At 41.5% G+C, this 27,287-nt stretch overlaps 1 protein-coding gene and 1 pseudogene across 1 annotated transcript; one reads left to right on the top strand and one right to left on the bottom strand.

The window, feature by feature from the left end:
- The first annotated feature begins 401 nt into the window (after positions 1-401).
- Positions 402-27,287, top strand: TIGAR (TP53 induced glycolysis regulatory phosphatase). The gene is made up of 6 exons (XM_001118082.5): positions 402-490; positions 10,713-10,750; positions 16,761-16,882; positions 23,927-24,004; positions 25,373-25,483; positions 26,367-27,287. Exons 1-6 carry the CDS (start codon positions 459-461, stop codon positions 26,796-26,798), a joined length of 813 nt encoding a protein of 270 aa, XP_001118082.3. The 5' UTR covers positions 402-458; the 3' UTR covers positions 26,799-27,287.
- LOC710558 (small ribosomal subunit protein uS19 pseudogene) lies at positions 3,543-4,031 on the bottom strand (annotated as a pseudogene).

Raw genomic sequence — 27,287 nt, forward strand, 5'->3', positions numbered from 1 at the left:
AACACAGTCTGTGGGTCGCTGTACACCGTGAGGCATTCATCACAGTGGCCAGCTATAAGACTAACGGTTGCGTTCCAGCCTCAATCGGATCAACCACAAATCGGTGCGCCGGGTTCCTTATCTGCCCGAACGCAGGCAGCCGGCTAGCCGGGGAAGGAATCCTACCGCGGACTCCGCGGGCTGGGCCCCACGCACCTGCCGCGCGCCAATCACAGGCCGGCGCGCAGGGGCGCACGCGCCGCAGCCCTGGGCGGGGCCTCCGAGGCTCCCGCATCCCCCCCGCCCCGTCGGCGTCGCCCGGCCCTGAGTGGCCTGCGGGGATGACGTGCGAGGCCGCCTGGGCCTATGGCGGCGGAGCCGGCCGGCTGCTTGGCGGAAGTGGTGTGGGGGAGGCGGCCCGCAGTGCAGGGGCGGCGCGGAGCGGCGCGGGGCTGCTGACGGGTCGCGGCTCCGGGAACATGGCTCGCTTCGCTCTGACTGTTGTCCGGCAGTGAGTATGGCTGTGGCAGGGGGCCTTTCTCTCTTCCTTGAGTGTATTGGAGCGGGCGAAGGGAACACGGGTCTGCCCCCCTCTCCCCTCCCTGCTCGCTCCGCCCGGGGAGGGCTGGCTTGGAAGCGCTTTTCCCGGGGCGCTTGCCCTGGGGCCGTCTCGTGTCGCCCCTCGTCTCACCCCAGCAGCCCCGAGGGAAGACGGCAGGTCTTAGATAGCTGCGTCCCGTGTTTCAGATAAAGCGAGACCCGGAGGAGCAAGGGATCGGGGTTCGTAGGCACTTGGTGGCTGCACCCAAAACGGTGCCAGACATGTCCACAGACTTGTCTGGGCACCGTTTTTGCTCCCCGGCAGGTTGCAAAGAGTTTGCAGAATTGCTCGTCCGTGGCTGATGTTTGTGATGCCGGCTGCCTTCTGCTATCCTCTCTGTTTCTGAGGTTCCTCCTCGTTTCCCCAGACAGTCAGCCCCCCTGGCACATATATGAGACTTCTTTCCTTTCCCCAGAGGTTACAGTTCTGGGAGAGAAAAGAGGGTCACAACTCTGATCTCAGCAGACCGTATCATCCTAAACAAATGTTTTTTATTATCATAACATTACACGGAGCTGAATGCTGATAGGTCTTCATGTTTCTTATCTTTTCTTATCAACATGTATTTGCCAAGTGTTAACGGGAGATGAGATGAAAATCAGGGTAGTTAAGAGCATAGATTTTTCTTCTTTTTTTTTTTTTTTTTTGCGAGATGGAGCTCGCTCTGTCACCCAGGCTGGAGTGCAGTGGCCCTATCTCTGTTCACTGCAACCTCCCGCCTCCCGGGTTCAAGCGATTCTCCTGCCTCAGCCTCCCGAGTAGCTGGGATTACAGGCATGCGCCACCATGCCCGACGGATTTTTGTATTTTTAGTAGAGGCGGGGTTTCACCATGTTGGCCAGGCAGGTCTTGAAATCCTGACCTTAAGTGATCCGCCCATCTCGGCCTCGCAAAGTGTTGGGATTACAGGCGTGAGCCACCACGCCCTGCTAAGAGCACAGATTTTTCAGGCAAGGTAGACCTCGGTTGGAATCTGTTCTCTAGCTAAGAGCCAGGTAGCCTGGACTTAAGTTTCCTGATATGCAAATGATAGTGCCTATCTAACTATTTTAATGTGAGAATTAAATGGGGGACAGGTAAAGTGTATGATGCAACAGGGGAAGAAATATATCTGAGAAATAACTTCTATAAAGACAGCTCCAATAAAAGTGCAGTTTATTCCCAAATACGAACGTATAGTTTAGCACAGCAGCATTTTGTGTGGGTACTATGTGCCAGTAGACTGGATCATACAGATAAATAACATACCATTTCTGCATTCAAGCTCACAAGGGACATTAATATGATTTAACTTTGTCAGTTGACTTGAACTGCTATCTTTTCTGGCCTGTCCTTCTTTATAAGAAAGATAATCTTAAGAATCCTCTAAAATTGTCCGTTTGGGATTAGCAGGGTTTTAATGGCTACCTTAGAAATCTAGTTCCTCCCTATCTCTTCTCCCACCCCTTTCGGTTGTATAGAATGCCTTGGGAGAATTCTTAACTTACTAAAGGTCATACAGCTAACTGGTAGCAGAACAGGAACTAGAGGCCTGATCACCCTTTCTTCCAATGTTAGAGCACTTTCTAGATGCCTGACCCAGCCAGCCCAGTGTCATATTTATAATTGAAACTCAGACCATCAAGGTGGTTCACCCCTGTAATCCTAGCAAGTTGGGAGGCGGAAGTGGGTGGATCCCTTGAGCACAGGAGTTCAAGACCAGCCTGGGCAACATGGTGAAACCTCCTCTCTACCAAAAAAAAGCTGAGTGTAGTGGTGTATGCCTGTGAACCCAGCTAATAGGGAGGCTGAGGCAGGAAGATCACTTGGATCACGTGAGCCTGGGAAGTCAGGGCTATAGTGAGCTGTGATTGGGCCACTGCACCCCAGCCTAGGTGACACAGTGAGACCCTGTCTCAAAAAGAAAAAAAAAAAAAAGAAAACTCAGAAGTTGTAGAATATTTGGGTTAAGGCAACCCCTAAAAAGATGATTCCTATTTAGATTCTTAATAGACAACAGTCATACAAATGTGGATTTTATTCCCTTCCTGCTGCTTAAAAAGGGTTTGATTCTGGAGGCCCTCATAGGAATCATTTAAAAAATAAGTCTTAATACACTGTTGTAATTAAAACCTGACAGTTTAGTGAGTTAAGGACTGATATCCTCGTTTTTCACATGAGGCAGCTGAGACAGAGATGCCTTGTAACTTGCTTAAAGTCACATGGCAAGTTGAGGAAGTAGGAGTTTAACCAAAGCAACTTTACCACTCACCGTCTTTTGTTTCCTACTTAATGTGTTACAACCTGGTATTTGTAGATTACTTGAACATCACCAGCCGTTTTTGAGGCTACTTTTTATTCTCTTAATATAATTGTGTGGAGTTATGACAATAGTTTATTTTGTTCTGTTTTATGTGTAGGAAGATGGAGTGAGAGTGTTGAAATAATTGATAGGGCTGGTCCAATGCTTTCCTGTCTGGACCATCCCTCTTCTTGTCTTCAGAGTTCTCAAAACCAAAACCTGGTGATTCTTTCAGGAAAAGAAGTGATTTTAAATTTGACTCATTATCACCATAGTTAAATGTAATGACTTTTTGAAGAGTTAGAGAATTTTATTGGACTTACCTCTTCAGATAATGCAAAAAAATCTTTAAAGCAATTTAAGTTCAACAGAACCCATTAGGAATCTCGTGCTGTTCCTGTATGTGGTTTTCTTTCTTCATACTTTGACATGGAAGTACCAGTGTGTATCATTTCTGGAATAGACTGCCCAAGGTTCCAGAATTTAAGTCTATCATCGTCAGACTATAACTTCTCATGATCTTATGGCACAGCATTGTTGAAAACTTCAACACTTGTAGTTGGCATTACCATCACCTATCCAGCACTATTGAAGGGTCTGGTTCCTTGAAATGTTATTTGTAGGTGTTTGCAGTTAGTCTCAGGCAAAACCATCCATTTCACTTCCTTTTTTTTTTTTCTGGCGGGTAGGGGGGAGATATGTGTGCCTTTATTAGCTGAGCCTCTACTTGAGGGGGATGAAGCGGGAGGAGTGGGTGGCCCTGAGGCCGGGCCGGCAGTGCCTCACCGGCTCGTAGGTGATGGAGAACTCGCCCAGGTAGTGGCCGATCATCTCTGGCTTGATCTCCACCTGGTTGAAGGTCTTGCCGTTGTAGACGCCCACCATGCTGCCCACCATCTCGGGCAGGATGATCATGTCCCCCAGGTGCGTCTTCACTACTTCCGGCTTCTCCACTTCCGGCTTCGTGGCCTTGCGCAGGCACTTGGGCAGCAAGTGCTGTTTCCGCCACAGGCCCGGGTTCAGCTTCTGCCGCTGGCACGCACTGTACGGTTGCATCAGCTGCTGGTGAGTCATGTACAGCTGCTGGTCCGAGTCCACGCCCCGGTAGGTGAATTTGCGGAACGTCAGCTTCTGCTCTACCTCTGCCATCTTGCCGGATCCTCAGAAAAGTTCATTTCCATTTTTAGGCAGCTCTTAAAACTTTAATATTTTTTGGCAAACTAAATTTAATTTACTTTTAATGATTTAAAAATGAATTAGTAAAGATTTTTTGTTTTTGCTTTTTTTTTTTTTTTTTTTGATACGGAGTTTCACTCTTGTTACCCAGGCTGAAGTGCAGTGGCAAGATCTCGACTCGCCACAACCTCCGCCTCCTGGGTTCAAGCGATTCTCCTGCCCCAGCCTCCCAGTAGCTGGGATTACAGGCATGCGCCACCACGCCCGGCTGCTTTTTACTTTTAGTAGAGTTGGGGTTTCTCCATGTTGGTCAGGCTGGTCTCGAACTCCTGACCTCAGGTTATCCGCCCACCTCGGCCTCCCAGAGTGTTGGGATTACAGGCGTGAGCCACCGCACCTGGCCGAATTAGTAAAGTTGTTGACAGCAAGACTCATTTGGTTTTCTTACTGTACCTCTGTTGGCAGTTACTTTTTGTGTAAGGCTAATACTCGTTCTGTATATTAATAAAGCAAGCAAATACTATTAGGTAATCTGTAATTTAGTACTTTTATAAAGCTAATACTGTTATAAAATTTTAATGCTTTATAAAAGTATAAAGGTACTTTGTACAGATACTTTATAAAGATCAAGGACAGCCAAAAGTCCTGTAATCCCAGCGCTTTGGGAGGCCGAGGCGGGTGGATCACCTGAGGCCAGGAGTTGAAGACCAGCCTGGCCCACGTGGTGAAACCTCGTCCGTACTAAAAGTACAAAAAATTAGCCGGGCGTGGTGGCGGGCGCCTGTAAATCCCAGCCCCTCCGAAGGCTGAGGCAGGAGAATCTCTTGAACCCGAGAGGCGGAGGTTGCAGTGAGCCCAGATTGCGCCATTGCACTCCAGCCAATGAGTGAAAACTCTGTCTCAAAAAAAAAAGGACAGCCAAAAGTCTTGTGTTACTAGCTCTTGAAATCTTCTGTATTTGCAAATGAATTTATTAGTGTAAAGGAATTAGGACTAAGCTGTATTCGTGATACCGGGTGAGGGTTTACATTTTCATTTACACTAAAAAACATCTGTTTTGAAAACTTGACCCAAATTTACACTGATTTCCCATGATTTGTCCCTCCTTTGTAGCAAACTGAGTATTGTGTGTTGAATTTGAATTCCTTAAAAGGAATTAAGGGAAATCGAGCTTTCTATATGATTTTTGAAGAAATGCTGCAGAGTATAAATCCAGACTAAGAAGATAAAATATCTTTTAAGTAAGAACTGGGAGATAACCTACAAAGTGAATGATGTATATTTGTAGGTCCTATAAATGGCTGATCCTAAGACTTAACATCTTGGCATAAGCCCTTGGATTCCTGCAGAGTCAGGTTTCTGTTTTGGAAATGGACCACACTGCAGATTTTGAAAATGAGTGGTGTTATTCCTGACTCCTTCAAAATATATCCCTCTGAGCTTTCAGCTTCGTTCACCTTCTCTGCTGCTATCGCAAGTCAGACTTGGTTAAGGGAAATAGATTAATAATAAAACTGTTTTAGCCATCAACTTTCCCTTTCCATTCCCCAAGCATACTAATTAAACAGTTACTTCAAGGATTTATATAAACCTCTCAATAAAGCTGATAAAAGCTGTAAAATTAAATATTTATGAAAGCTTTTGGAAAAAATCTATTTTTGGATTCCTACTCTTTAATATTTATAAAGTGATTTGAACGCAGAAATGCCAAATAGAACTAAACCGAATGCTGTGAGTGTTAATACTGTTGAGTCTGCAGCAGCCTCTGTTGATATACGGCTAAACGAAGCCTTCATCATGTCGCAGTGGTTATGCTGCTTTCACTGAAAATCGTTAGATGGTGGGGCAGTACTTTTACAAAACTATCAAATTTCTGGGATTCTGGCCGGGCGTGGTGGCTCACGCCTGTAATCCCAGCACTTTGGGAGGCCGAGGTGGGCGGATCACAAGGTCAGGAGATCGAGACCATGGTGAAACCCCGTCTCTACTAAAAATAGAAAAAAATTAGCCGGGCGCAGGGGCGGGCGCCTGTAGTCCCAGCTACTCGGGAGGCTGAGGCAGGAGAATGGCGTGAACCCGGGAGGCGGAGCTTGCAGTGAGCTGAGATCGCGCCACTGCACTCCAGCCTGGGCGACAGAGCGAGACTCCGTCTCAAAAAAAAAAAAAAAAAAAATTTCTGGGATTCCATTTTTTAGAAAGTGACATTTTGACAATATAAACCTTTGTTTTAATTTGAATCTTTCATTATCTACTTTGATTACATAAAAATGCTGAGTTAATCTTTTGAGCGAGTATACAAAAGGTAATCATCTCTGCCAAATTTCTGTGATTTGTAAATACTGAGTTTTTTGGTGGCTCTCACATGATTTCTTGGTTGGTAGATTATTAAATTTCTTCTCACCCCTGATTTCAAAATGAGGGTGTGTCTGGCTTGGCTGGAAATTGTATTAGCTATGTTAAAAGAAAAACTTCACACAAATTAGACTTTGTTTATTTGAGCAAAGAAATGATTCATAGATCAGGCAGCACCTAAACAAGTAAAGCTTCAGAGTGCTCAACCCAGCGACATAGGCAGGCAGTATTTATAGACAGAGAAGGGAAGTGACATGGCCAGGTGTGGTGGCTCACACCTATAAACCCAGCACTTTGGGAGGCCAAGGCAGGAGGATCACCTTAGGTCTGGAGTTTGAGACCAGCCTGGCCAACATGGTGAAACCGTGTCTCTACTAAACATACAAAAATTAGCTGGACGTGGTGGCACTTGCCTGTAATCCCAGCTATTTGGGAGGCTGAGGCAGGAGAATCGCTTGAACCCTGGAGTTGGAGATTGCAGTGAGCCAAGATCACACCACTGCACTCCAGCCTGGGCTGCATAGTGAGACCCTATCAGGAAAAAAAAAAAGAAAGAAAGGATGTGTCATATAGAAGTAGCCTGATTGGTTACAGCTCCACTTTGCCTTATTGGGACATGTCTGAGCAATTTGCAGCCCATAATTGGCTGAAAGCTCAGCTGCCATGATTGGCTGAGACTTGGTTCTTATTACAGGAATATACTCTCAAATTATGTTGTAGTTTGTTTACATATTAAGTTAGGTGACAGCTCCCTAGGCATGGAGGCAGTTTTAGGCCAGGTTTAATTTAAGGGCTACAAGCCACTGTCTAATGAGGATGTTATTTGTATTAAAATAACAGATATTTTGTTCTTGGTCTCAGCAAGATTTTGAGGCTGAGACAGGAAGTGAATCCAATACATGGTAACTATTTTCTAGATTAAAAATGACAGGTTCCCCATGTTTGCGCTGAATGCTTCTGCTTTATCCATCTGAATGGTAGAGGTTAATATCCTCTTTCATGCCCATTTTTTAAGATTCTGAATGACTTTTGGAGTGTAGGAAATCGTTTTTGTTGTTGTTGTTGTTGTTGTTGTTGTTGTTGTTTTGAGTTGAAGTCTCGCTTTTGTCTCCCAGGCTGGAGTGCAATGGCACGATCTGGCTCACCGCAACCTCCGCCTCCCGGGTTCAAGTAATTCTTCTGCCTCAGCCTCCCGAGTATCTGGGATTACAGGTGCCTGCCACCATGCCTGGCTAATTTTTGTATTTTTAGTAGACACGGGGTTCCATCATGTTGGCTAGGATGGTCTTGAACTCCTGACCTCAGGCGATCCACCCTCCTCAGCCTCCCAAAGTGCTGGGTTTATAGGCGTGAGCCACTGCACCTGGCCTAGGAAATCTTTTATTAATTTTAACAACAATGATAATGGCAAATCAGTGCAGTTGGTTTTTACCAGGGTATAAATAGTTCTATGTAACTTTTTTTTTTTTTTGGAGACAGAGTCTTGCTCTGTCGCCTAGGCTGGAGTGCAGTGGCATGATCTTGGCTCACTGCAACCTCCGCCTCCTGGATTCAAGCGAGTCTTCTGCCTCAGCCTCCTGAGTAGCTGGGACTACAGGCGCGCACCACCATGCCCGGCTAATTTTTGTACTTTTAGTAGAGACGGAGTTTCACCATATTGGCCAGGCAGGTCTTGAACTCTTCACCTCATGATCTGCCCACCTCGGCCTCCCAAAGTGCTGGGATTACAGGCATGAGCCACCACGCCTGGCCAGTTCTGTGTAATTGTATTTCTTTATCATACATTTATTTTTTAAGCTAATACATCTGCATATTTAGAAACCAAAACAATTCTCCCTAGTCTTCCTCTTCTCCCCCCAACCAGTAGGTGACCACGTTTATTAGTTTCATGTTTATCCTTTCATTGTTTCTTTGTGCATATCCATATGTTTATTTCCCTCCTTTCTAAAAAGGTAGCTTTCTTTTTATATTATTCTATACCTTGCTTTTTCTCCTTAATCATATATCTTGGTGAGCATTCCGTATCTACATATAATCTCTCTCTTTAAAGGACACATTTGCGTAGGATTCTATTAGGTAGATATGTCACTGTTTATTTGTTAATATAAGTAATGGTTATTTTGGCCACCGTTAAGGAAACTAATTTCCTTGTTAACGGACATTTGGGTTGTTTATAATCTGTTGCTACTAGAAATAATACTGTAGCTAATGAACTTTTTTTTTTTTTTTTGGTGAGATAGGGTCTCGCTCTGTCACCCATACTGGAGTGCAGTGGTATGATCGCAGCTCACTGCAACCTCTGCCTCCCGAGCTTAAGCAATTCTCATGCCTCAGTCTCCCAAGTAGCTGGGATTACAGGCGCCCGCCACCACACCTGGCTAATATTTGTGTTTTTGGTGGAGACGGGGTTTTACCATGTTGGCCAGGCTGGTCTTGAACTCCTGACCTCAAGTGATCCATACTCACCTCAGCCTCCCAAAGTACTGGAATTACAGGCGTGAGCCACCACACCTGGCCACAAATGATAATGATCTTTTAAATATGAGTGAATTCAGTTATTCCCAGTAATTGGGTTATTGGATAAAAGGGTAAACAGATTTGTCATTTTGATAGATATTTTCAGATGACCCTCTCTAGGCAAAAGTACATTCATGAAGTTCTGTCATTTCCCAGGATTTTCTCCAGACCCTGGACATGTTGAGGGTATGCGGTCCCTGCTTGTGCCTTTCAGGAACTGGAGCCAGGATAGACATACAGCTACAAAGTCAGTTAGCACACAGATGAAAACTTAACGTCGGTAGTGCCAGGGGACAGTGGGAGCATAGAGTGTGGGTATTAAATAGAGTAGGTAGATGGGGCATGGTACCGGGGAGGGAGACCACCTAAAAGAACCTGGTCTTGTGTTGGGTCTTAAAGAACATTCGTATTGGCCAAAGCCAGCAGTCTGCATCTTGGCGGAGGTTGGCACACAGCTGTCTTTGTAAACAGGCAGCAAGATTCCAGGCCGAGGCCTGAGCTTATGATTCTGACTTCCAGGTCTGGTAGATTTTTTTTCTACATCTGAGTAAATCAATCCTTTGTAACTTTTTAATTATTACAAACTAGTGCTTCACTTAAAAACAATGGAACGATCATTTTCCATCGAAATCAAGGAAATGCAAATTAAAATCAAAGTGGGATGAATTGTTCAGGTACCAGATTGGCACTGATTGAAGAGACCTTACACCACTGAGTCTTGTTGAGGGTGGTATACCACACTACAGGGTGGTGTAACTTGCTATGACACTTTGGCATTACCTAATAAAGCTAGGTATTTGCATACCTTATGGCCCAGCAATTCTAGTGCTAGGTTGGGTCAGCAAACATTTAAGTAGCGCTCAAATCTCAACTGAATTCTCCTTGATTCTACTTTTATTGCTTTGATTTGTTTTGGTATTTTAGTTTTTAAAAGTGTAGTACTCAAACCTCAGTTCAGTGTGCAGTTGGTCTGCAAGATAGCCGTCAGTACTACAGAAAATAACTGCTGAAGGCCTAGGAACTAAGAGAGGGCAGGGGGTTCTTTTTTTTTTTGAGACGGAGTCTTTGCTCTGTCACCCAGGCTGGGGTGCAGTGGCGCGAACTCAGCTCACTACAAGCTCCGCCTCCTGGGTTCACGCCATTCTCCAACCTCAGCCTCCTGAGTAGCTGGGACTACAGGCGCCCGCCACCTCGCCCGGCTAGTTTTTTTTGTACTTTTAGTAGAGACGGGGTTTCACCGTGTTAGCCAGGATGGTCTCGATCTCCTGACCTTGTGATCCGCCCGTCTCGGCCTCCCAAAGTGCTGGGATTACAGGCGTGAGCCACCGCGCCCAGCCCAAGGGCAGGGGGTTCTGAAGGTTTGTGGACTTCTCTCGCATTCCATTCAGATTCTCTTTCACTTGCTCATTCAGTCCAGCAATGAAGAGACTGACTCTCACGTTTTTGGTCCTGCTGCCAGTGAGAGTAGTTTTGATCAATATATTTCTTTTAACAACATTATTTGGCTAAAATGGTATTTGCATTATATTTTTTAGTAGGATTTTCCATTTGCAATCCACTTAAGATTGGTTCCTGATCTATGTGTTTTAGTTTGGAGTAGTTTGAAGTTCTTAGCTCTTCATTAAAGAAGATGATTGCAAATATTAGTTTAGAATAAATTGTTTTTATGGGTTGGATTATGAAGTATGTTACAAGTTTCATATGATGTCTTTATTAGTCTAATCACACTTCATTGCTCATTTTTTTTCCTCCTCTCAAAAATAGTATAATTTGGCTAATAAGGTTCTCCTTCTCTTTGTATTTTAGTGGAGAAACAAGATTTAACAAGGAGAAGATAATTCAAGGTTGGTATAATCCGATTGTTATTTTAGCTCTCACCCTCATGTTAATAAGATGTGTGAGTTAAGCAGATTTGGTGGGGTGGGGTAGACTGGGGGCAGCTCCATTGTGAATTGGGATTACAGAATCAAAACATCATAACCACAGAAATACGATCAGAAATATGGTTAGGGCTGTTAGTAACCAGGAGGAATAAATCTCTCAAGTGAACTGGGTGTGAAGTACAGTTCTCCAAGTTATTCTTTATGTATAGCTTCAAAGTGGTTCTGTCAGCTGATTAATTATATTGGGTCTGGGTGTCTTAAAATATAACTGTCTGGATTTGAAATTATTCTATATTTGGAAGCATGAAGTTTACTGACCGGTGTTAATGGTATTTTTTCTGCTAAGATAGTTATTTTAGTTTTAGTAGTAATAAAGGTTTAAAAAAAGAACTATTTTCATATGTGGTTGTTACTTTATTCTGAAGAGATTCTTTCTCCCTTTTTCTGTTAATTTGGACTCAGATCTTTTATTTGCCCTGTGATCCAGCTAGTCTGGCTTTTTAAGAATATCTTGGGTGAACTTTTGGCTAGACATGCTATTTCTATGCTGTGATTATAAAAGCTTTTAGTTTTATTTTTTTGGTTAGGGACTTCTGGGGTTTACAAAAACTGATTTTCATATTCCATGAGCCTGACTCCCTTTTATGGACACTAACTGGTCTGATTCTCAAAGGAACCTTTGTTTTCAGACAAAATATGCCCCACCCAGGTTATCCTTTGGACTGAGGCCTCTTACCACCTGGCCTTTGGTATTGCTCACTTCTCTTCTTTCCCAAGACATTGACAGTAGAACGTCAAGAAAGTTTGTGTGTTCACACTTGTTTTAGGTTTGTGTTCTTTTCCTGACCTTGTCAGTTGGATGCTTTAGTTCTTTAAGTTATAGCCTTTTGTGTGTAAGCATTCAAGGCTCATATATTCCTTTTTTTTTTTTTTTTTTGAGGCAGGGTCTCACTCTGCCGCTCCAGCTGGAGTACAGTGGCACGATCTGAGCTCACTGCACCCTCTGCCCCTCGGGTTCAAGCAATTTCTTATGCCTCAGCCTCCTGAGTAGCTGGGATTACAGGCGCACGTCACCATGCCCAGCTAATTTTTCTATTTTTGGTAGAGATGGGGTTTCACCATGTTGACCGGGCTGGTCTTGAACTCCTAACCTCAGGTGATCTGCCTGCGTCGGTGTCCCAGAGTGCTGAGATTACAGGTGTGAGCTGCTGCACCGGTCCTCAAGGCTTATATATTTCTAAGCACTGTTTCTGTTTGCATGCCCATAGTTTTGACACGTGGTAATGTGGTAAGCATTCAGCGCTAAGTATTTTAAATTCCCATTGAGTGACTTCCATTGTAAATGCTTTTGTGTTCTGTCAGTATGGTTTATTTGATGATACTTCTTTGAAATGTGTTAATTATGGTCAGTTTTTATAATTCTTCCATAGTATGCTTCAGAAAAATCTATAATCCCTCATTGTTGGGACTGGAGTTATATATCAAATAATCAGCCTTCTTGATTTTGTTTTTCAAATCTTACACACTTTATTAACTTTATAAATGCACTAGTTTGCCTGCATGTCCTAAGTATCAATTTATGAGTGCAGTATTTTTAATTCCCTGCTGCAGTGGCCAGTTTGCCCTTTAATAGTTGAAATTCTGTCCATTTTTGGTTTCTGTGTTCTGCTTTTGTACAGATTGAGGTTATTTTATTAGGCTTATACAAGTTTAAATGATTACATCTGAGTAAATGGGATCATTGATTTTTTTATAGTGGTCCCCAAATCCTTAGTGAGACTTTTGTCATAAAGTCTTACTTTTCTGATAGTAATATAGCTACTTGAGCTGTTTTGGAGATGGAATTTCACTGGAATGTATTTTTCCATCTCATTCCTTTCACCCTTTGTGTGTACTCATGTTTAAGTGTTATAAATAGTATGTAGCTACATTTTGGCTCTTTTACAAATATATATAATTTGTCTTTCTTTTTTTTTTTTTGAGACAGAGTCTTGCTCTGTCGCCCAGGGTGGACTGCAGTGGTGCGATCTTGGCTCACTGCAGCCTCTGCCTCCCGGCTTCGAGCAGTTCTGCTGCCCCAGCCTCCCGAGTAGCTGGTATTACAGGTGCTCGCTGCCACACCTGGTTACTTTTTGTCTGTTCGTTTGTTTATTTATTTATTTATTTATTTATTTATTTATTTTGAGATGGAGTCTCATTCTGTCACCCAGGTTGGAGTGCAATGGCGTGATCTCGGCTCCTGCAACCTCTGCCTCCCGGGTTCAAGTGATTCTCCTGTCTCAGCCTCCTGAGTAGCTGGGATTACAGGTGTGTGCCACCAGGCCCGGCTAATTTTTGTATTTTTAGTAGAGACGAAGTTTCACCACGTTGGTCAGGCTGGTCTTGAACTTCTGACCTCGTGATCCACCCATCTCGGCCTCCCAAAGTGCTGGGATTACAGGTGTGAGCTACCACGCCCGACCTAATTTTTGTATTTTTAGTAGAGACGGGGTTTCACCACGTTGGCCAGGCAGGTCTCGAACTCCTGACCTCAGGTGATCCACCTGCCTTGGCCTCCCAAAGTGTTGGGATTACAGGCGTGAGCCACCACGCCTGGCCTAGAATTTGTCTTTTGACTAGCAGTAGTGGCTGTTTGCCTTTGTTCTGGTCACTGATGTGTTTTGATTTTTTTTCTTTGTTGTTGTTTCCCCCTTCTTTTTCTAGTCTTTCTTTTTTATCTTACCTGCTTTTACTTCTTAAGTGCTTGGTTTTTTCCTGTTCAACACTCTTACTTTCCCCACTACCTTTGAATTGATGTACCATTTCCATTCTTTTCATGGTTATCTTAAAAGTTTTACCCTCATACCTGTCTTAGCCAGGGCTGCTGTAACAGAGTATCATGGACTCAGTGGCTTGAACAGTACACAGTTCTAGAGACTGAGAATTCCAAGATCAGGGTGCCAGCAGATCCAGTGTCTGTGGAGGGCCTGATTCCTGGTTTGCAGACTGCTGTCCTCTGGTTAATATCCTCACATGGCAGAGAGAGAGAATGAGAGCAATTATAAGGACACTAATCCTGTCATGAGGGCTCCACCCTAGGATCTAATCACCTCCCAGAGGCCTGCCTCCTAATACCATCACATTGAGGGTTAGGATATCAACATTTAAATTTTGGGGGGACACATTCACTCTGACAGTACCTAATAAGTATAATATTAATATCCCCTCTTCCAAAAAATACAAATAACTTGTCAAGTAGCTTAGTCCTGTCTTTTTTTAATTGCTTGAGGTAGACGACATTATCTTCATTTGTTTAGATGGCATTTAAATTTATGAATATATTTGCAAGATTCTCTGCTCCTCATTTGTTTTCATCTCAGACCATTTCTGAAGTACATTCTTTGAAAAGTCCTCTAGTGTATATAGAGCAGCTGGTGGTAAACGCAGTGGCTTCAGTCAGTACACACTTTGAACTGGTGATTCTCTCAGCCCTTGGAAGGTAGCATTCTGCAGTTTTTGGTTCCATTTTTCCTGGTAAGAGGTTTCTGTCAGCTAAATGGTGTTCCATGGTAGGAAATAGGTCTTTCTCTGTAACTTCGTTTAAACTCTTCAATTTTGGTATTCTTCAGTGTCTCATAATGTATCTAGGAGGGGTTTTTTTTTTTTTAATTTATCCTGCTTGATTTTCATGTGTTTTTTATTCTGTGAAATTCTCAGCTATTTTCTTTTCATATTCTTCTCCTTCATTTTTTCTATTCTTTTTTTTTTTTTTTTTTTTTTGATACGGAATTTCACTCTTGTTGCCCAGGCTGGAGTGCTGTGGTGTGATCTCGGCTCACTGTAACCTCCGCCTCCTGGGCTCAAGCAATTTTCCTGCCTCAGCCTCCCAAGTAGCTGGGATTACAGGTGTGCTCCACCACGCCCAGCTAATTTTGTATTTTTAGTAGAGACAGGATTTCTCCATGTTGGCCAGGCTGGTTTCAAACTCCTGACCTGGAGTGATCCACCCACCTCGGCCTCCCAAAGTGTTGGGATTGCAGGCGTGAGCCACCGTGCCCAGCCATTTTTTTTCTGTTCTTTTAGCGTTCCAATTAGATGGATGTTATAAACTGAATGTTTTTCTTCCCAAAAGTTACATGTTGAAATCATAACTCCCAATATGATGACATTAGGAGGTGGGGTCTTTGGGCGGTCATTAGGTCACAAGGGTGCAGCCCTCATGAATGGAATTTATGCGAGAGACACCGGAGAGCTCTTTCCTCTTTGTGCCATGGGAGCCCTGAAGGAGAAGTCAGCCTGTAACGGGGAGAGGGCCCTCACCAGAACCCAACCATGATGGTGCCCTCATCTCAAACTTCCAGCCTCCAGAACTGTGAGAAATAAATATCTGTTGTTAATAAGCCACCCAGTCTGTAGTACTTTGTTATAGCAACTAAGACAATGCATCATTAGGAATTCTCATTCTTTCCTTTGGAACTCTTGATATATCTGAGCTGTGTTCTATCTCCTTGTATCTGTGCTGTGTACTGGGCAATACCTTCTGCCCTGTCTGAGTTCATTAAACCTCCTTTCATCCAAGCCTCTGTTTATCCATCAAGGGCCCCCCCCCCCCCCAGCCCCTGGCAATTCTGATTTTTATTATTAAAAGATCTATTTAGTGATTTTAGAAAACTGTCTGCTTATTTTTGATGCTTACTGTTAATTGCTTGTTTTTGTGATTCTGTCTTTATGTTTTATTCATAGTCATTGTAAAGTCCATATTTGCTGATTTCAACGTCTGAAGTCTTGATGGATGGCTTTGGTTTATGATAGATTATTTTCTTGTGTGTTGAATCTTTGGCTAAACAATTACTTGTTCTAAATTAGTGGAAAACCTGTTAGTCTCTTTTGAGAATGATTTGCTCTGAAAAGGATTTGTATTTTATTTTACCACAGGCCTGAGGCTGCACATTAAGTCTCCTTACAGGAGCCCTTGATCCCAAGAATTTTGTGTTTAGTCCTCCCGCTTGCCGTCCGCTCCAGCAGGCCTCCTCCCCCAGCCCCACCAGCCTGTCCTGATAGCCCACCACCGTCATTTTCTTCATGTCCGTTTCACAGTTCAGCGCAGGGTTTTGGGGTTGCTTTGCTTTGTCCCTTGGAGATTTTTTATACGTTCTGTGGGCCCAGCAATGCAGCACACACACACACACACACACAGACACATACACACACAAACACACACACACAGACAGACACACACACACAAACATACACACACAGACACACACACACAGACACACACAGACACACAGATACAAACATACACACACACACAAACATACACACACACAGACACACACAGACACAAACTTACACAAACATACACACACACAGACAGACACACACAGACACAGACACACACAGACACAGACACACACAGACACACACAGACACACACACAGACACACAAACACACACACACCATTTAGATCTTTTGTAGTAGGAGGTTCCTTTCTGAGTGTCCAGTCAGCCGTTATCCTGGAAATAGAGGTTTCAAAGCATTTTTTTAAATGAAAAAGGAAAAGAAAGGGAGGGAGGAAGGAAAGAGGAAAAGTAATACCATTATAATACTGAGCATTTGGATGATGGGAATGAAGAAGGAAAAAACTTTTAGATGATGGTCCTGCCGTCCCAACACATTACCTGTAAGATCAGAGCCAATTATTGAAGAGATGGGCAAACATAAAAGAGGGAAAAGCTAAGACATTTGTGTCTCATCATCACCTAATTCCCATTAGGCAAGCATTCTTTTGGAAAATAATTTAATGAGCCTTTATAGACTTACAGCTTACTTTTACTTGCTAATAACTCCCTGAAAAGTTATGTGGAAAAGTCCTTAAAAAAATCTTTCATTAAAATATAGATAAATGCAGCCTATATTTTCTACATGTGATTTATACATCTCTTATATGTAGTTTTGAATGTTATTGTTCCTCTTCTTAATATATCACAGGACAAGGAGTAGACGTACCTCTTTCAGAAACTGGATTTAGACAAGCAGCAGCTGCTGGTATATTTCTGAATAATGTGAAGTTTACTCATGCTTTCTCCAGTGATCTCATGAGGACAAAGCAGGTACATTTATTTATTTATTTGTTTTGAGACAGAGCCTCACTCTGTGCCCAGGCTACAGTGCAGTGGTGCAGTCTCTGTTCACTGCAACCTCCATCTCCTGGGTTCAAGTGATTCTCATGCCTCAGCCTCCCAAATAGCTGGGATTACAGGTGTGTGCCACCACACCTGGCTGATTTTTGTAATTTTAGTAGAGATGGCGTTTTACGATGTTGCTAGTCTCAAACTGCTAACCTCAGGTGACCCACCCGCCTTAGCCTCCCAAAGTGCTGAGATTACAGGCGTGAACCACCACGCTCAGCAACAGGTGAGTTTAGAGTTAAGGTCTAATATGATGTACCAAAAGTCTCAACAATTGTATAATCTTGAAAAATCTGCTACCAGAGTCTGTAGGGAATTAAACCCCACACAGACATGACCTTCCTCAACAGAACTTATTTATTTTAATTTTATTTTGTACTTTTTTAAAAAAATAATTTTTAAATTAGAGTAGCCTAGAAAAAAATGTCTAACAAGAATATAAATAAGCTATTATGAGACAGCAGGGAGAAATGACAGGAGAAATTAACCCACCGTGACATCAGGTATTATGATTACCTGATAGAGTAAGAAACCACCATGTCACTGTAAAGAAATAAAAGACTTGTTAGAAATATCTTCAGGGAGCAGATTAAACTGTTGTTGGAATTTCATCTCCCCCATAAACAGTTAGAAAATGTGACAAAATATGCGAAACCACTGTTTTCAGACATTAGACTTTGGGCACTGTGGGCCTATGATGCCTGAATGAAGTGGAACAAAGAAGGTGAGCCCTAGGAGTGTCCTGGTTTTCTGGCTGAAGCAATTTCCAGACTCTGGTAGGCGAAGCCAAGTAGAGCTTAGAGGTCTCGGTGAGTTAAGGAGACAAAACTTGGAATTTGGGGAGGTTAATTTTTACATAACTAAAATTTGTGGGTCAGAGTACTGGAAGAAAGAGGTGGATAGAGAAATAACTCTAGAAATATGTACAAGAATCTCCTTAAATTGAAACATTTCTTGAAACAAATGATAATTGAAACACAACATACCAAAACCTGTGGGATCCAGCAAAAACATTAGGGAAGTTTATAGCTATAAGGGCCTACATCAAAAGAAGAAAAACTCCAAATAAACATCTAATAATGCATCTTAAAGAACTAGAAAAGCCACTTTGGGAGGCCGGGATGGGAGGATTGCCTGAGCTCAGGAGTTCAAGACCAGCCTGGGCAACATGGTGAAACACTGTCTCCACTGAAATAACAAATCAGCCCGGCGTGGTGGCAGGTGCCTGTAATCCAATCCCAGCTACTCAGGAGGCCGAGGCATGAGAATTGCTTGAACCTGGGAGGCAGAGGATGCAGTGAGCTGAGACTGTGCCACTGCACTCCAGCCTGGGCAACAAAGCAAAACCTTGTCTTTAAAAAAAAAAAAAAAAAGGGCCGGGCGCGGTGGCTCAAGCCTGTAATCCCAGCACTTTGGGAGGCCGAGACGGGTGGATCACGAGGTCAGGGGATCGAGACCATCCTGGTGAACACAGTGAAACCCCGTCTCTACTAAAACTACAAAAAAACTAGCCGGGCGAGGTGGCGGGCGCCTGTAGTCCCAGCTACTCGGGAGGCTGAGGCAGGAGAATGGCGTGAACCCGGGAGGCGGAGCTTGCAGTGAGCTGAGATCCGGCCACTGCACTCCAGCCTGGGCGACAGAGCGAGACTCCGTCTCAAAAAAAAAAAAAAAAAAAAAAAGCAAGAGTAAACCAAACCCAAAATTATTAGAAGAAAAATAATAATGATCAGAGTACAAATAATTGAAATTGAAATGAAAACTCCAAAAGATCAGTGAAATGATAAATTGGTATTTTGAAGATAAAATTGACAGACCTTTAGGTAGACTTAACTAAAAACAATAAAGATCCAAATAGATAATATCAGATGTAAAAGGAGATATTACAACCAGTATCTCAGAAATTCAAAAGAGCATTAAGGGCTACTATCAGCAACTATATGCCAAAAAATTGGAAAGTCTAGAGGAAATGCACAGATTCCTAGACACATGCATCCTACCAATATTGAACCAGGAAGAAATCCAAAGCCTAAACAGGATAATAACAAGTAACAAGATTGAAGCCATTATAAAAGTCTCCCAGTAAAGAAGAGTCTGGGACCTGATGGCTTCACTGCTGAATTCTACCAAACATCTAAAGTACTAATACCAATCCTACTCAAACTATTCCATAAAATAGAGGAGGAGGGAATACTTCCAAACTTACTCTATGAGGCCTGTAGTATCCTGATACCAAAACCAGACAAAGACACATTAAAAGAAGAAAACTACAGGTCACTATTCCTGATGAAGATTGATGTGAAAATCCTTAACAAAATACTAGCAAACCAAATTCAACAATACTGTTATTAAGATCATTCTTCCTGACCAAGTGGAATTAATCCCAGGGATGCAAGGATGGTTCAACATAAACAAATGAATCAATGTGATACATTATATCAACAGAATAAAGGACAGAAACCATATGATCATTTCAATTGAGGCTGAAAAAGCATTTGATGAAATTTAACATCCCTTCATGATGAAAACCCAAAAACAACCTAGGTATAGAAGTAACAATATAAAACAATACAATAAAAGCCTCAACACAATAAAAGCCATATGCAATAGACCCACAGCTTGTATCATAGTGAGTGAGGAGAAACTGAAAGCCTTTCCTCTAAGATCTAGAACAAGACAAGGAGGCCCATTGTCACCACTGTTAATCAACATAGGACTGGAAGTATTAGCTAGAGCAATCAAGACAAGAGAAAGAAATAAAGAACATTTAAATTGGAAAGGAAGAAATCAAATTATCCTTGTTTGCAGATTATATGATCTTATATTTGGAAAAACTTGAAAACTCCACCAATAAACAGTTAGAACTGATACGTTTGGCAAAGTTGCAGGATACAAAACAATGTACAAAAATCAGTAGCATTTGAATGTGTCAACAATGAATAATCTGAAAAAGAAATTAAGAAGTAATCTCATTTACAGTAGCCACAAATAAAATTAAATACTCAGGAATTAACTTAACCAAAGAAATGAAAGAGCTCCACAAGGAAAACTATAAGACACTGATGAAAGAAGTTGAAGAGGACAACAAAAAAATGGAAAGATATTCTATGTTCATGGATTAGAAGAGTCAATATTGTTAAAATGTTCATACATTTTAGCAATCTACAGATTCAATGCAATTTCTATCAAAATACCAATGACATTCTTCACGGAAGTAGAAAACAGCATCCTAAAATTTATGTGGAACTACAAAAGACCCAGAATAGTCAAAGCCATCCTTAGCAAAAACAACAAAACTGGAAGAATCACATTGCCGGACTTCAAATTATACAAAGAGCTATAGAAACCAAAATAGCATGGCACTTACATAAGAACAGACACATAGCCAGTGGACCAGAATAGAGAACCCAGAAACAAATCCATACATCTGCAGCAAATTCATTTTTGATGAAGATGCCAAGAAGATACATTGGGAGAGTCTCTTCAATAAATAGTGCTTGGAAAACTGGATATCCATATACAGAAGAATGAAACTAGACCCCTGTCTTTCTCCATGTATAAATATCAAATAAAAATGGATTGAAGACTTAAATCTAAGACCTTAGACTGTGAAACTACTACAATAAAACATTGGGGAAACTCTCAAGAACATTGTTCTGGCCAGAGATTTCTTGAGCAATACACCGCAAGCACAGGCAACCAAAGCAAAAATGGACAAATGGGATCACATCAAGTTTAAAAGCTTTGGTGCAGCAAAGGAATCAATCAGCAAAGTGAAGAGACAACCCACAGAATGGGAGAAAATATTTGTAAACTACCCATCTGACAAGGGATTAATAGCCAGAGCATAGATGGAGCTCAAACAACTTTATAGGAAAAAATGTAATAATCCAATTAAAAATGGGCAAGATGTCTGAATAGATGTTTCTCAAAAGAAGACATACAAATGACAAAGAGACATGAAAAGGTGCTCATCATTGGTAATCAGAGAAATGCAATGCAGACTACAATGAGATATCATTTTACCCCAGTTAAAATGGCTTTTATCCAAAAGACAGGCAATAACACATGCAGGCAAGGCCGTGGAGAAAAGGGAGCCCTTGTACACTGTTGGTGGGAATGGGAATTAGTACGACCACTGTGAAAAACTGTTTGGAAGGAGGTTCCTCAAAAAACTACAAACAGAGCTACCATGTGATCCAGAAGTCCCACTGCTAGGTATGTTCCCAAAGAAAGGAAATCAGGATATTGAAGAGATACCTGCACTCCCATGTTTATTGCAGCACTTTTTACAATAGCCAAGATTTGGAAATAACCCAAATGTCCATTAGCAGATGAATGAAAAAAGGAAATGTACACACACAATGAAGTACTTTTCAGCCACAAAAGAGTGAGATCCTGTCATTTGCAACAACATGGATGGAATTGGAGGTCATTATATTAAGTGAAGTAAGCCAGGCACAGAAAGACAGACTTGCCATGTTCTCACTTATTTGTTGGAGCAAAAAATTAAAACAGTTGAACTCATGGAGATCGGGAGTAGAAGGATGGTGACCAGAGTCTGGGAAAGGTAGTAGGGCGAGGTGTTGGGGAAGTGGGGATGGTTAATGCGTACAAAAAGAAAGAATGAATAAGACCTAGTATTTGATAACACAACAGGGCGGCTATAGTCAATAATAATTTAATTGCACATTTGAAAATAACTAAAAGGATATAACTGGATTGTTCGTAACAGAAAGGATAAATGCTTATGGGGATGTATACCCTGATGACCGGGATGTGATTGTCATGCATTGCGTGCCTGTATCCAAGTGTCTCATATGCCCCATAAATACATACATTTACTGTATACCCACAAAAATTAAAGATTAAAAACAGAAAAAAGTCAAAAAATGGAAACCTCAGTGGAAGTACTAAATTATAGATCATACACAGCTAAAGTGATCATTAACTCATAGATAAATACGTGATAATAACCTAAATGTAGCACGGTGTGATAGATTTAAAATATGAGAGTTTAGCTGGGCACAGTGGCTGGGACCTGAAATCCCAGCACTTTGGGAGGCCAAAGCGGGAAGATCACTTCAGCCAGGAGTTTGAGACCAGCCCGGGCAACATAGAGACCTTGTCTCTACAGAAACTAAAATAGTTAGCTGCGTGTGGTGGCACTTGCCTGTAGTCCCAGCTGCTTGGGAGGCTGGGGTGGGAGGATCACTTGAGCCCAGGGAGTTGAGGCTGTAGTGAATCGTGACTGTGTCACTTCACTCCAGTCTGGGTGACAGAGCGAGACCCTGTCTGAAAAAAAAAGTCCCTTTAAAAAATAAATAAAATATGAGCGTTTAGAAGACATGAAGAGCATGATGAGAAGTTCTGGTGTCGTTCAGAAGGAGATAGCAGAGAGAATGGGGAATGGGGAGGAAGAGGTGATATTCAGAGGTTATAGAATATTGACAATTTTACAGAATTGTTGAAAGACAGATCCAAGAAGTGTACCAAATCCCAACCAGGATAAATAAAAAAGAAACCCATATCTACATTAATTATAGCAAAATTGCAAGACTCCAAAGAATAAGGAGGAAAAAAATCATCCATTAAAGACCATTAGTTAGGCTTTCAGCAAATTTGTTCATATGGATGATTTCTTTATTGTGCTGAGAAATGATAAGGATTAACCTAGAGTTTTATACCCAGCAAGATTTTTTTCTGCTGTGTAGGTGAAATGACATTTCAGACAAAGAGATCCTGAAGTAACTTTGAAAGGAAAAATGAAAAAGAAGGAAAATAATTCCAGAAGGGAGATCTGAGTTTCAGAATACAATAGTGAACAAAGAAATTGGTAAAGGTGTAGGAAAATGCAAGGAAATATTGACAATACATGTAAAACAGTATGCTGATGATGTCTAATTTGTCGGGAAATGTGTTTTTAAAAAAGGCAGATCATGGACCTAAATTATTTCCAGAGTTTTGCAAATACAGGGTCACTTTTCAATCAAAAATCGCTAGACATACAATGAGAAGGAAATGCGAATAAAAATGAGCTAAAGACAACAAACAGCCACATGACTTACCTGATGGAGTTATCAGACACGAGCTTTAAAGTAACTATATTTTTGTATAGGTGCAAGATGTAGAATTTCAGCAGAGAACTATAAAAAATAAACTGTAAAAAAGAACCAAATACAAATTCTAGAACTGAAAATACAATTGGAATTAAGGCTCAATGGATGGGTTTAACAACAGTTTAGACACATTTGAATGGCGAATTAAGGAGCTAGAACAGGGATTAGTAAACGTTGTCTGCAAAGAGCCAGATAGTAATTTTTTTAGGGTTTATAGTCTACACAGTCTTGTTACACCTGTTCAAGTCTGCGGTTATAGCAAGAAAGCAGCCATCGACCATGCGTAAATGAATGCTGTGGCTGTGTCCCAGTAAAATACTTGATTTGCAAAAGCAGATGATGGTCTGGATTGTGCTGACTTCTGAACTAGAAGATAGATTCGAAGAGAATATCAAAATCAGGAATGAAGAGACACAGATGCGCAACTTTTGCAAAGGAAAATCATTTCTAATTTCTTTTTTTTTTTGAGATGGATTCTCATTCTGTCGCCCAGGCTGGAGTTCAGTAGCGCGATCTCGGCTCACTGCAACCTCAGCCTCCCGAGTTCAAGCGATTCTCCTGCCTCAGCCTCCCGAGTAGCTGGGACTACAGGCGCGAGCCACCACATCCGGCTAATTTTTTGTATTTTTAGTAGAGATAGGGTTTCACCATGTTGGCCAGGATGGTCTAGATCTCCTGACCTCATGACCCACCCACCTTGGCCTCCAAAAATGCTGGGATTACAGGCGTGAGCCACTGTGCCTGGCTCTAGTTCTTTTTTATTCACTAAGATGACGTAGATTCTTTCAGTGTTTCCACCAGAATGGTGATTGTTTTTATTAAAAAAAGGAACAATTGTCTTGATTTTCAGACCATGCATGGAATTTTGGAGAAAAGCAAAGTTTGCAAAGATATGACAGTAAAGTATGATTCAAGACTTCGGGAAAGGGTAAGTAACTTATTTACATATTATTCTTCACCATAAATTATCAGTAAGCCACCACAGTTTGTCACTTGGCTAAAAGTTAAATGCATTTCTGCTAGGGATTTTCAATCAGTGAAAATATTTAAGGATCTACCATATGACAGTCACTGTTACATGCCCTCATATATAGCATCTTATTATTAAAATCAAGCAAGATAAGCATCTTAAGGTATAAAAGAAGGCACACTCATAAGAACTTAACACAGTATAGAAGAGTTTAAAGGTGAAAAATATGGATATCGCATAATTTATGTAACCTAGCTAGTGCTGATGGACAGCTAGGTTTTCACTAGATTCCCACTGAGGTAAATAATGTTAAACTAAACATCTTTGTAGTTAATTCATTGTAGACCTATATATTTCTAGAAATGGACATCAGTGAGTGTGTACTTTTTTTAAGGCTTTTATATACATATTGCCAAGTTGCTTTCCAGAAAACCTGTGCCAATTTATAGTCCCATGAATGACCTAGGAGAAAGTTTTGTTTTTTACACCAACAATTGGTATTATTAGACTCTGTGATTTCCCAATTTAATAGCTTAAGAATGGTGCCATGTGGCTGGCATGATGGCCTGTCATCTCAGCACTTTGGGAGGCTGAGGTGGGCAGATCACTTGAGTTCAGGAGATTGAGACCATCCTGGCTAACATGGTAAAACACTGTCTTTACTAAAAATACAAAAAATTAGCCAGGTGTGGTGGCATGTGCCTGTAGTCCCAGCTACTCAGGAGGCTGAGGCAGGAGAATCGTTTGAACCCGGGAGGCAGAGCTTGCAGTGAGCTGAGATCGCGTCACAGCACTCCAGCCTGGGTGACAGAGTGAGACTCCATCTCAAAAAAAAAAAAAAGGAAAAAAAAAGAAATAGATCTCTCATGTTAATGTCTTAAAACTCAACTTCCTTGTAACTATGGTGATATGTTTATTTAGCTATTTCATAGTGCTGTCATTGGGATCAAATGGGATAGTATGTGTGGATGGGAGGTGGCTGAGTTAGTACCTTTTGCATGTTAATCTCTAGTCCTACAATCTGTGCAAATCTCTGTATTTATGTGTTCAATAAATTCCCACCATCTACTTAAGATTGCTTAGCAAGTTATTTTAAAATAACCCGTTTGGACATAGTGTACAACTCAATATTTCAATTATATTTTCTAAGGTTCATGGCCCTCTACTGAGGACATTCTCATTATCAGTTCAGAGGAGATACAATAAATTAACTGGAGGAGATTTAGCTTATTCCTGAGATGAATGTTCTAAATTTGCCATAAACATAAACTTAATTGTTATATTGCAGTCTCCTTTGAGAAACTGTTATCTATTGGACTATTTCAGAAATACGGGGTTGTAGAAGGCAAAGCGCTAAGTGAGATGAGGGCCATGGCCAAAGCAGCCAGGGAGGAGTGCCCTGTGTTTACACCGCCCGGAGGAGAGACGCTGGACCAGGTATGTGGCACTGCTGATGTCAGAGTGGTTGAATTAAGACTCATAAATGAGATGTTTTGGAATTTTAGCTAAGTAGTTTGAAAGTTGCTTGGTTCATTCTCTTTTCCTTTTTAAATTATCTATTTACTTAGCAAATTATTCATTTCTATTTAAAATCTTATTTATTCTTCAGTTGCCTTTGTCATTACTGATAATGGACTTAAGGAAAGGTGTTATTGGATGGTACTTCTAAAAAAGACCTTAGAATATGAAGCAGTGGCTTAGTGGTGGGAGTGGAGTTCAAAGAGGGTGATCGGCAAGTCACTCGAGGTGAAATAACTCAAAACATGAAGTCTTCAAGCCTCCGCTGCCGCCTCAGCTCGGTTCCTGATGGCAGCCCTGTGCTTGCATTTCTTCAGGGTTCTGCTTTGAATTGCATTATTGGTGATTCCCCCAACCCACCACCACCTCCTTAATCTTTATCTTAATTTTCTTGAAAATACATTACTTTAGTAAGGGAAGGATTTGTTGCTGCTGTTGTTCCAGTGGCACTGAAGCGCCAGAGACAGCTTCCTGTTAGCACTGTTTTATGAGTTTCTGTTGGCTTGTAGGTTTCCCTAACTAGACCGCGAGTGCTTTGAAGTCAGGAACTGGGAATTGTATCTTCTTCATCTTGGTCTGCATGGTGCTTTCATAGTTCCAGAAATGTGGTGGATACTTATATACATATATATGTCCCTGAAACTACTGATTGAAGGAATATAAATGTAGACTGAGATTCTTCTGCTTGTGTAGTACTTGGCGTTCAATATTAGAAAAAAATCCAGTCAGTTATGTTCTATGTTAACATTTTAAGGAAATCATTAATGGCACTTTATTTTGACTTTTATTTCTTTTCTTGTAGGTGAAAATGCGTGGAATAGACTTTTTTGAATTTCTTTGTCAGCTAATCCTGAAAGAAGCAGATCAAAAAGAACAGTTTTCCCAAGGATCTCCAGGCAACTGTCTGGAAACTTCTTTGGCAGAGATATTTCCTTTAGGAAAAAATCGCAGCTCTGAAGTTAATTCAGACAGTGGTGTTCCAGGATTAGCAGCCAGTGTCTTAGTTGTGAGTCACGGTGCTTACATGAGAAGTCTGTTTGATTATTTTCTGACTGACCTTAAGTGTTCCTTACCAGCCACTCTGCGCAGATCCGAAGTTATGTCAGTTACTCCCAATACAGGGATGAGTCTCTTTATCATAAACTTTGAGGAAGGAAGAGAAGTTAAACCAACGGTTCAGTGTATTTGTATGAACCTACAGGATCATCTAAATGGACTGACTGAAACTCGCTAAGGTTAAATCTGCATCAAAATTTAACCATTTTGAGCCTTGGAAGGGAGTGCCATTGGCTTTATTTACTTCTCTCCTCTGCTAGTGCTGATTTGGAAACAGTTAAAAGCCAATTTTTAGCTCAAATGGAATCATAGCCACATAAAACTTTAACGGACAACTATATAGAATTAACTTATTTTGTCTAAGTACAGTTGTCATTTTCCAGAATAATTTTACCAGCCTGCTATGTGTCGTCTCTGGATTGCACATGGATGATGAAGGAACTCAGTATTGAAAGTTGGGGGATTAGTAACCTCGTTAACAACGGTTTCTTTTTCATTTTAGCCTGTTTTAATGGCTGTTGGTAAGATACTGGTTTTTTTTAGTATCTCATCCAGTGCTTGGAAGAAAGAATGGTTTATAATTCCCAATACATGTTTATATTGACTATGTGTTGTATTTTTAAAATCCTTTAAATAAAAAATCCTTATAAGTTTATGTAAAGCAAAA

The sequence above is a fragment of the Macaca mulatta genome, chromosome 11 (genome assembly GCF_049350105.2).
Source record: "Macaca mulatta isolate MMU2019108-1 chromosome 11, T2T-MMU8v2.0, whole genome shotgun sequence".
Lineage (NCBI taxonomy): Eukaryota > Metazoa > Chordata > Mammalia > Primates > Cercopithecidae > Macaca > Macaca mulatta.

Coding starts and splice junctions, on each gene's coding strand:
- TIGAR (XM_001118082.5), top strand. CDS start 459: ATGGCTCGCTTCGCTCTGACTGTTGTCCGGCA. Junction 491..10,712: donor GCTCTGACTGTTGTCCGGCA/GTGAGTATGGCT, acceptor TTTGTATTTTAG/TGGAGAAACAAGATTTAACA. Junction 25,484..26,366: donor GAGGAGAGACGCTGGACCAG/GTATGTGGCACT, acceptor CTTTTCTTGTAG/GTGAAAATGCGTGGAATAGA.